General features: G+C 45.9%; 1 protein-coding gene across 1 annotated transcript in view; it reads left to right on the plus strand.

Annotated features, from left to right (window-relative positions):
• The window catches only part of TACR1 (tachykinin receptor 1), a 53,596-nt gene extending 43,138 nt beyond the window's left edge, over nucleotides 1-10,458 (plus strand). The window contains exons 3-5 of the mRNA XM_053401484.1: nucleotides 6,851-7,001; nucleotides 8,243-8,439; nucleotides 9,613-10,458. Coding sequence (XP_053257459.1) covers nucleotides 6,851-7,001; nucleotides 8,243-8,439; nucleotides 9,613-9,907 — 643 coding nt within the window. The 3' untranslated portion in view covers nucleotides 9,908-10,458. The remainder of the gene's footprint in view (nucleotides 1-6,850; nucleotides 7,002-8,242; nucleotides 8,440-9,612) is intronic.
• The last annotated feature ends 545 nt before the right edge of the window (nucleotides 10,459-11,003 follow it).

Here is an 11,003-nt window from a genome sequence, read left to right on the forward strand (position 1 = left end):
ACCGACACACAGGACTTCCTTTCCACAATACGATGTCAAATTTGGCTTTCCTAATGGTTTTAAGTACTTTACCAACCTAATATTAAGTCTCTTCCAGATATACTGTGCTGCTTTTTTGTACTTCTATTATTTTTATTGTATTGACTTGTTTTATTTGCTTCAATAAAATCTTATAAGTATATGAAAGGGCAGAAATTGAACATGAAAGTAAGCTAGCACTTTGCCCCTGCTTGCTCTCATTCCAATCCCAGGAGTGGAGAGAGAAGCAAACAGGACAAGCTCGTGGGCACTTTCTTTCTTGCTCCTTATTTTGCATGTCTGAAGGCTGAATCTGGGCGCTGAAACCCAGAATGGGCTGAAAGCCCATTCTGCGGCTGCGCTCTGTGGAGACGTAGCTCAGATTCATTCCTGGCAGAGTCTGACATTTGATGAGTCCAAGCAATTGTCAGCTGCTGCACAGCTCAGTCCGCTCCCAACCGCATGGCTCCAGGGAGTCCCTAAGTTCAGAATAACATCCGCTGAGCGTGACTTCAGGTTGGCCCCAAAATAACTTTTGGCACACTCCAATCCCACAGGGAGCTATTGTCTGAGCTCTGAGTGATGCCACCGTTTATTTATTCTTAACTTGATGCTAGTCAGTCTCACATTACTGCATTTGCCGTACTCAAGGGTCCCAGGTGATGAGTAAAACATGCGTTACTGTGTATTGTTCATGAATTCCCCATCGCCAGGTGAATCAGTTCAAGCCAAATTGATGCAGAGCATACTCCGGTTGTCTGGAGAGATAACTTTTAGAATTGAATTAGGCATATATTTTTCAGTTAGAAAACATGAGAGCATTCTATTTAGGGGTGTGCTCAATTCTTGCAAGAGTTATATGGCTGACATGCTAAGCAGCTACCCATTTTACAGATGGCAACAGAGATTGAGTGAGGACTATGTGTTGTATTTCCACCAGCTCTGACTCAACGGCACCAGTGAGGCTAGGGAGCTGTTTAGTCCGGCAACAGATAAAGGAGCAAATAAGAAAAATCCTGCAGATGGATGAGGCCAATGGCCCATAAAGTTCTCATCCTGTTCTCACAGCGGTCAGCCAGGTGCCTGTGGGAAGCCCAAAAAAGGACCTGCGTGCAAGAGTATTCTCCTTCCCTTGTGACTTCCAGCCACTGGCATTCAGAAGCAGACTGCCAGTGGAGGTGAAGTTGCTGAATCAGCAGGGGAGCTGCTGTCCAGCTAAGGAAATGATGAAAAGAACAAGGAGATGGGCAGAAGGAGGTGTTGCAGCAGCAGCAGCCTGGCAGCAACTGAGCAATTTCAGAGTGCTGAACCACCCTGAGATCTTCTGATGAAGGGTAGTATATAAATCATCATCATCATCATCATGGCCTCCTTGTAGCTTCTGCCTCTCATTGCTTCTTTTTTCAGTTGGAGGAAGTGACTTGTCAGTTTCCACAGTTGTAAAACGCCCCCCCCCCCAATGGCTGGGATTTGCAGAAGGTGCTGATCAGCAGAAGTGCCTTATTTTGCTATCTCAGCCCTAAGAACGGGAGATAAGATCTCCCTGCCTGCTTTGGAGCAATCCTTTCTGAACAGCAGCCAGAGGGATTTTTTCTTATAGATCTTGGTGCTAAGCACCACAGCTGTGAGGCCGGAGATAAAGGTGGTCTGCTGTGTATGTGTCAGGCAGAGAGTGTTGTATGACTGCTCATCGTGTGGGTGGGTGGGTGGGTGGGTGGTGAATGTGCATATGTGGTTCACATGTGGGTGGTCTGTAGGTGTAGTGGGGGAGGGGGCTCAGAGGGATGCTGACCATCAGTGTGACCCTTCAGCTGACAAAGTTTGCCCACCCCTGCCATACATCTCTCTCACAAACACAATGCATAAACACTTAAAGCAGCTGTGCTGAGGGATCACGTGTCCTGTCCTGTGGACCCTGGTGGGCTGGGCTAAGGCAAAATCTCTTCTGGATTAACTTTATAGAAGTTTTAGGATTGGCTTTCATTACTCAATGACAAGGGAATCATGTTCTACACATGCTCAGAAGTACTCTTTTAAGAATTAATTCACATCCCCCCTCATCTGAATCCTGGCACTGGAAACAGGATCTGAGCTTGAGCCCTGATGTGCCTTAATTATTGGAGCTTCTCTTGTTCTAATGGTATGTAACAGTGCCTTTGATCCATGCGCTGGTCAGGTGCTGGTTTTGACCTTTAAAGCCCTTCACGGCCTAGGACCTTTGTACCTACGGGACCGCCACTCCCGGTATGCCCCACGGAGGACCTCAAGGTCCATAAATAGCAACACCCTAGAGGTCCCGGGCCCTAAGGAAGTTAGATTAGTCTCAACCAGAGCCAGGGCTTTTTCTTTTTCTTTTTTTTTTTTTTTTGACATTCATTATATTTAGTTTATTTGTCAAAAGGATTATAGTGTTTTAAATAGGAAGATTGTTCCAAAAATGTTTAACTTTTTAATGCCCTGAAGTAAAGTACATCTTGGTGAATCTTATGTTAAAAAAGGTGAATCTCTTAAAATACACAACAAGCCATGTGCACTTCAAAAATATTCCAGTGTTTAAAGCAAACAAGACTTAACAGAACGTATGGCTTTGCAGTAACATCAATTTGTCAACTAAATTGTAGCAATAAATACTTAACATCTCTACCCATAGACTTACATTTTGATCTGGTTTAAACAGTACAGAAAACAAATAATTGAAAATCTGCTGTAAAATGTTGAACACTCAAAAATCTTTTAAAATCATTTTTCAGAATCTAAAACCTTTAAAGGGCATTGCAGATGAACAATTCTTCGCCAAACTGAAAGAAACATGGACTTCATATATACCGTATTTTTCGCCCTATAGGACGCACTTTATCCCCTCCAAAAATGAAGGGGAAATGTGTGTGCGTCCTATGGGGCAAATGCAGGCTTTCGCTGAAGCCTGGAGAGCGAGAGGTGTCGGTGCGCACCGACCCCTCTCGCTCTCCAGGCTTCAGGAAGCTATCCGCAAGCCTTGCGCGCCCGGCGGGAGTTCCCCCGGGCTTGCAAGGCTTGCGGGCAGCAGCCCTCCGGAGGACGCCCATGCTTTGTGCAGGTGTCCGCAAGCCTTGCACGCCTGGGGGAACTCAAGGCTTGCGGATAGCAGCCTGTTCTGGGGGCTAGGGTCGGGGGAAGCTCGGGCTGGGGGGGGGGAATATTTTTTTTAATTCATTCCCCCCCCCAAAAAATTGAGGTGCGTCCTATGGGCCAGTGCGTCCTATAGGGCGAAAAATACGGTATTTAGTGTGGTCGGGGTTGGTGGCAGGGGGGGCAAATTATCAGGGAGGGGGCAGGAAGGAAAGGACATAACTGGAGTGGAAGGAGGAGGGGAGGGGTTCGATCATTATGTTATCTTGGTTTTTTGTGTGTGCTGGCGGCTTCTTGGGCTTGTCTTCTTTTGGTAGAAATCTTCTCTTGGGTCTTGACAATCTTTCCCACACGGAGGGGGAGGGATCTTCTTTTTGAGTTGGGGGGGGAGCTGGAGAGTCTTTCTTGGGCTCTTTTCCATCTGGTTCCATTTTCCGCTGTTCCATCAGCGCCCTTTCCCAAAGCAAGTCAATCTTCCTTCCTTCCACCTCTAAGACTTCCGCCAAAGTCACAATTGGTGGGAGTCTGAATTTTCTTTCTCTTCTGGCAATTTTCTTTCTCTTCTGGTTTCTCCAGTGGTGGAGGACTGGCAGGTTTGGGAGGGGGATTTGGTCTCCATATTTTCCCTTTTCATCTCTTTGCGGAGGCTGGACTGCCAGAATCTCTCCTGGGCCATTTCATCAGGTGCTGAGGAGAATGGGCTCAAAATGGCTCCCTCTGCTGATCTAAACAGAAAAAGCTGCCTCTTTTGATGTCCTCTGATGTCTTCGCATTCCACAGGTGTCCAGTGTTCCTTGTGTTCTAGATGCGGTCATAGCTGTCAACCTCACCCCAATATGGCTTCCCTTTATCACATACACAGCCCAACAAGACAAGGACAAGAATCCACCAACAGCATATGCTTTTTCAACTCTGGCTCCGGCCTGGTGGAACGCCCTGCCTCATGAGACCAGGGCCCTGCAGGATCTGATTTCTTTCCGCAGGGCCTGTAAGACAGAGTTGCTCCGCCTGGCCTTTGGCTTGGAGTCAATTTGATTCCCTCCCCCTCTTTCTTTTTTCTTTTCCTTCTCCTCCTGCGATGAGGCTACATTTTAATATTTTAATGTTCCATTATTTTAATGTTGTATTTTATTTTTGTTTTTAAGTTGTAATCATTCATCTTGTTTTATTATTGCTTGTAAGCCGCTCTGAGCCCGGCCTTGGCTGGGGAGGGCGGGGTATAAATAAAAATTATTATTATTATTAGACCAGGGCCCTGTGAGATCTGATTTCTAAGACAGGGATGTTCTGCCTGGCCTTTGGCTTGGAGTCAATTTGATTCCCTCCCCTTTTTCTTACCTTTCTCCTCTAGTGATGAGGCTGCATTTTAATGTTTTAATAATTTTAAATTTTTTTAAAAAGTTATATTTCAATCAACTTGTTTTTATTATTGGTTGTTAGCCGCCCTGAGCCCGGTCTTGGCTGGGGAGGGCGGGGTAGAAATAAAAAATTATTATTATAATTTATTATTACGAGTCCCACTTTTGGTTCAAGGACAATATTTCCTTTAGCCGCTGTTTAAAAGTGAATTATTGATGGTTTTAGGAACTGGTTTTCCTTGGAGAGATCATTTGCCCAGAAAGAGTCCGTGGAAATGTGGACTAGGCCGCAAAGCAGGGGCATAGCTCAGCAGCAGAGCCCCTGCCCTGAACCCCCCTGTGGCTGCTGCCGTCTCCAGCCGAAAGGATTATAACTGGAACACAGAGAGCTGGAAGGGTAATTGACAGTGCTGGCCTTGACAGGCCTGTGTGACTGAGTGCAAATCTGCTTCATTTGTTATCATAAATCAGTATCACAGCAATATGACGCCAGGGTTTTTGGAAGACCTCAGCATAACAAACAACATTCATGTAAAGGGAAACCAGCATTATCAGGGAGAAAGAGCTGTTAAGAAAACATGCCAGAAACCAAGCATTAGGACTGATTACAGTTTGGGGATTTATATTTGTGAATGAATTTGTAGTGAGCAAGAGATTGTAGGTGAGCGTGTGGTGTTCGGTTCCGGAGGCATTTCCTAAGAACAAGCTGGATTACAGCAAAGCGCGTTGCAAAGTAGTTTTTGCAAGCTAATTCAAAGATGACCTTCAAAATCCTTCAAAGCTCTTCTTGGGAGACTTCAGGGAGACTCTTTGCACATCGGGGTACAGTTTGTTTAAACCTGAGCTGCTCAGTAGCTCCAGTCTAAACTTTTGTCGGCAGAGACTTGCTAGGCTTTAGTAGTGTCTTTGTCAAGAAGCTAATGAGGGGGTTGAGGGTCAAAAACACCCCATGCTTTAAGTCTGATGATGACCTGAGAACTTGCAAACATCAAAATGACAATGGTCCTTTTACTTGGTTACTTATACTGGTGGGGGACTAGCATGTGTCCCACTTTACAGAAGACAGTCCTCTGTTTGAATGACTGCTCAACCCAAGGTTGGTTTAAAGTTAAGAGCCCTGAGAAGGGAGAGCTGAAGGGGAAGGCTTGGGATAGGGCTGCAGCTGAGTGTGAGAGCATCAGGCTTGCATGCAGAAGGTCCCGGGTTCAATGGGATCTCCAGGTAGGGCTAGGGAACAGGGCCAGCCCACCCGTGAGGCAGACTGAGGCAGCAGAATCCAATGGGTGCCTCCATGGGCCTGCCTCCCTGCCTCTCTTGTGCAACCCAGAAGCTGCACTTGTGCAACCCCCGTAAGCAAGGCTTTGGCAGGGGTGGCGTGTGAAGCAGGCATGCAGGGCAACACCTTCTCATTTCATCTCCTGCTAAGGAATGTTCCTGCCTGGAACGCTACTGCCAGACAGTGTGGGCAATACCAAGCTACTTGGGCCAATGGTCTGACTTGGTATAAAGCAGGTTCCTATGATCCCATCCACAGCCAGCATCTGGAGGGCAGACTGAGCAGACCCTTGGTCACATGATTCCCCACAATGGTGAGGTGTGTTTTTATTTAAATTATAGCAATTTGTTTCCGAATTTGCACCTACACATAAAAAATAGCAAATGCAAATCGGTATCCTCTTCTGTCCTCTTATTTGGTACTGCATTTCCCCCCTTCCCCTTTTTTTAAGGGGTGGGGTAGCATGATGCATTAAGTGGCCGCCCTATGAGGAATGGAACAACAACAAGAATTTTATTATTTGTACCCCGTCCATCTGACTGGGTTGCTCCAGCCACTCTTCCAGCATATACAGAAACATAATAAAACATCAAACATTAAAAACTTCTCTGTACAGGGCTGCCGTCAGATGTCTTCTAAAGCTTGTATAGTTACTTATCTCCTTGACATCTGGTGGGAGGGTGTTCCACAGGGTGGGTGCCGCTACTGAGAAGGCCTTCTGCCTGGCTCCCTGTAACCTCACTTCTCGCAATGAGGGAACCACCAGAAGGTCCTCAGAGCTGGATCTCAGTGTCTGGGTAGAATGACAGGGGTGGAGACGCTCTTTCAAGTGGAAGTGACTTGCAAACCTTTTTCCAGGTTCCTAGGTGTGTTGCCAAAAACTGTATGATGGTTGCTCTTGCTTTGCAGAAGGTGGGCCAAGCCTGGGGTAGACCCATCCTAAACCATGCCCATGCAGTCCTGTCTTCTCTATGAAAGCACTGTAGCTGATCCACAGGCTTTGGGGCTTAGGAGAAGGTAGCCCCAGGACACCCAGGCCCTCTAACAGCCACTTGCAGTATGATTCTTAAAGCTCTTCAACTCATTCCAGGTACCACTTTTGTGTGACGGTGCTAAGCTACGTCCTGCCACTCCTAGTGATAGGCTACGCCTATACCATGGTCGGTATTACACTGTGGGCCAGTGAGATCCCAGGGGACACTTCGGACCGCTACCAGGAGCAGGTGTCTGCCAAGCGCAAGGTAAGTGGCTGAAGAATCAAAACAGAGTTTGAACAGAGCGGGAAGAAAAAGTCCAGCCTACCTCAGATGAACCAATCCCAGTCTAGGTTAGATCCTCAAATGGTGACAAGATAAGTGGATGGTGGAGCCCGTGTGGTGTAGTTGTAAAGTTTCACAGGAGGGCCTCACAGACCTGGGTTTAAATCCCCTCTCAGCCGTGAAACTCACTGGGTGATCTTGGGTTCGTCAATGACTCTTAGCCAAGAGGTTACTTCACTGACACAGATCTCAAGAAGTGGTCTAATGCTTTTCTCCACTGCCTGGTTGTTGGCATCTGTCTTGAGAGACGATGGAGTGTGCCTCCAGCCTCGCTGGTGTAGTCCGATGGAAAGCAGAGCAAGACATTTGGCACCAGCTTGGCTGCAGGAGATATGGGAAGGAGGCATGTAAAGCACCAACAAACTGTCTTATGGACCCCACTCTGAATTCACGCATTATTTACTCCTTAGCCTTTTCTTCTCCTGAAGATATTTTGCAAGGCGCCAGATCTCATTTGCCACAAGGGTCATTTCATTTCAGAGGTTCCAGAATGATGTCAGGCACATCTTCCATTTGCTCTGGGCACTTCTAAACATGAGGAAGGGAGAGCCTAGGATTTGCAAGAAGTTGCGGGCCACACCTTTTAGCAAGGAAGATGGTCACTCTGTGGCCAAGGGCATGCCACTCCCCTGGAGACAGAGAACGGACTGGCTCGCAAATCCTCTGAGGAGGTTGTAACAGGAAGAGAATGGGCAAAGCTAGTCAGGAAACCAGTGCTTGGAGGTGTTGATGTTTCCAATGGAGTGGGAACAGGGAGATCCCAGAAAGGAGCACGGGTGGCCAGAATTATCCACAGTGCTTCTTGAAAAAAGGCCAATCTAAGAAAAGGGCATGAGAAACTCAATAGGAAATGGAGTTGGTTGGGTTAGCGTTGACCAGACCTTAAAGTCAGATCAATGTGGGCAACATTCATTCATCACAGGACACATGCTGACACAGAAATAAGGCTCTGGAAAGATCACATTGTTTGTGGGTCACCTCTAAAAGAGCAAATAGCCCCAGGACAATTACACAAGCTTCTGACTCTTCCCGCTGAGATTTCCCTGCAGTGCTTACCCAAAGCCCCTGCTAGCTGGTATGAATGGACCGGTCACGTCTTCGTTTTGACTGCCTCTAAATGCTAGTTGATGCTGTGGCTGTAAGAGGCTGTCCTTCTCTGACAGGTTGTCAAGATGATGATCATTGTGGTGTGCACCTTTGCCATCTGCTGGCTGCCTTTCCACATCTACTTCCTCCTCCAGCATTTCAAGGCAGAATGGTACCAGCAAAAGTACATCCAGCAGGTCTACTTAGCTATCTTGTGGCTGGCCATGAGCTCCACCATGTACAACCCTATTATATACTGCTGCCTCAATGACAGGTAAGATCCATGTCCCTGTGATGTATTGTGACAGGTTCAGCTAATGCTGAGGTTTGAGTTGCAAAAGCAGATTTGTACATATCAAAACATCATCACCCCTTTTGGAGATTGGCTTTTTGGTGTGAGTGGTGCAGGATATTGTTCATTTCTCTCTAAATAACTGTCCAGGGATCAAGAGTATGCAATCCAGAATTTCATAATATTATATACTATAATAAAACCTCAAAATGATTTGCAAAAAGAATGAAACAATAAAATTATCAGTGAAAACAACTAAAACATTTTAAGCAATTAAAATCGACAATAAGCTAAAAACAAGATTAAACCACATGTCAACATTCTACATGTCAGATGCCCAAAAGATACAGCAAAGATGCCTGTCTGATGTCAATAGGCAGGGAGTTCCAGAGTGTAAGTGCTGCCACACTAAAAGTTCCATTTCTTACAAATGCAGAACTAACTTTCTTTCTTTCTTTCTTTCTTTCTTTCTTTCCTTCCTTCCTTCCTTCCTTCCTTCCTTCCTTCCTTCCTTCCTTCCTTCCCAGGCAGGATAAATTATATAAAATAGCAGAAATAGCAGAATCACTCATGAAAGTGAGGATCAATTTTGCATTTGGCCCTCTGGGGAGCTTGTGTGAACTTGTATGTTTAATTCCAGATTCATGTACTTAGGGTCACTGTTTCTACAATGTGAATGGACACATTTCTATTATTTGTATATTAATTGTTTATCAGTTATGAGTATTTTATATTCTCTTAATTTTTATTTCATCTTTTTCTCTTTTCCCTTTCTTGTCAAATTCTTCAATAAATCTTTGGTATTTTAAAGAAAAAATATCAATTATGCAAATTTTCTTAATTTATGCAGTTTTTACAGAGCTCAGGGAACTCAGTTTCTTTTCTTTTCTTTTCTTTTCTTTTTTTTTTGGTACAGTATTTGGCCCAGAAAATTTAAATGTTTCAGTGCAAAGGTTATAAAGAAGAAGCAAACGGGTTTACAAAATGGATCTGGTGTGCCTGTACCATATATAAAATCCTGGCCAGGACCCATGTCTTAAATGCCACAGGTTGGGTTCTAGCACAGCTGACCCCATTTGCAGGGGGTTGGACTAGATGGCCCTTTGAGTCGCCTCCAACTCTGCAATTCTGTGATTCTACTATTTGTCTTCCCAGGTTCCGGATAGGCTTCAAGCATGCCTTCCGGTGGTGCCCTTTCATCAGAGCCAGCAAATACGAAGGGCTGGAGATGAAGTCAGCCAGGTACCTCCAGACACAGAGCAGCATGTACAAGGTCAGCCGGATGGAAACGACGGTCTCCTCCATCGCTGGCAACCCAGAGGAGGAGCTTGATGCCAGCAGCAAAACCAAGCGCCTCTCTGTGGATCTGACCTCCAACGGCTCCTCCCGTAGTGACTCCAAAACCGTGTCGGAGAGTTTGAGCTACTATTCCAACACGCTTCCTCCCTAAGCAACCTGAACCTCCCTGCAACGCATCTCCATCAAAAGTGTGGCTCAGTTTCCAATCTCCCTAACGAAGGAGCTCTTCCTCATTTGTAACAAGTCACCTCTTTCCTCTCTGACTTTGTCCCTGAATGGAGTTTTCCTTCTTTGTGTAGCCTCTGCTGTGATGCCCTGTTGGATGTTCAGACGATCTATATATCAGAATGGATTCTCATTTTGGGGCCCGCATTGCGATAGGTTCATTAGCCAATTCTCAGGCTGTGCTGGCTAACAGCCAAGCACCTTCCGCTTGACTTTGTTTTTCCATCCCCAAATCTCACCTTCTCTTCCCACAACATGCTCAGGTCTTCTTGGTGTCTCTCCCTTCCAGCCTCCATACATAGAACCATAAGATCATGGAACTGTGGAGTTGGAAGGGAGACCACATGTCGCTGCTATTGCGAAGAGTGGAGGGGACTGAAAAGCTCCTTGAAGGAAAAAGGAGGAGCGAAAATGTCATGTTTGTAGTATGTGTACCATTTTGGAAAAGTTGAATTTCAAAAAAACAAGTTTTAAGAATGTAAGAGTCCTGCTGGATCAGGTGAAAGTGGTCAGGGGGGTTGAGTGACTCCCCTATGAGAAAAAAGTTGCAGTGTTTGGACTTTTTAGTTTAGAGAAAAGTTAAGTGGCAATATAAGTTCCTAAAGTTATGTCTGGCGTGGAGGAAGTGGATAGAGAAAAGTTTGTCTGCCTCTCTCACAACACTAGAGCTAATGGACATCCCATGAAGATGGACTTTGAAAGATTCAAGGCAGACAGAAGAAAGGGCTTATTCACGCAGTGCAAAGTTAACCTATGGAACTCTCTCCCACAGGAACTTGGGGAAACTGCAGAAGGCGAGAGGGCTCTTATGCTCAAATCCTGCTTGCAAGTTTCCCACAGGAATCTGGTTGACCACTGTGAGAACAGGATGCTGGACGAGATGGGCTATTGGCCTGATCCAGCAGGATCTTATGTGTTCTTATGAAAGGCCTGCCTGGTCCAGCATCCTGCTCTCACTGTGACCAAGCAGACCCCTATGGGAAGACCACGTGAGGGGAGCAGCATTGCCCCCACTTTCTTTG

Source organism: Podarcis raffonei, chromosome 8 (assembly GCF_027172205.1).
Source record: "Podarcis raffonei isolate rPodRaf1 chromosome 8, rPodRaf1.pri, whole genome shotgun sequence".
Classification (NCBI taxonomy): domain Eukaryota; kingdom Metazoa; phylum Chordata; class Lepidosauria; order Squamata; family Lacertidae; genus Podarcis; species Podarcis raffonei.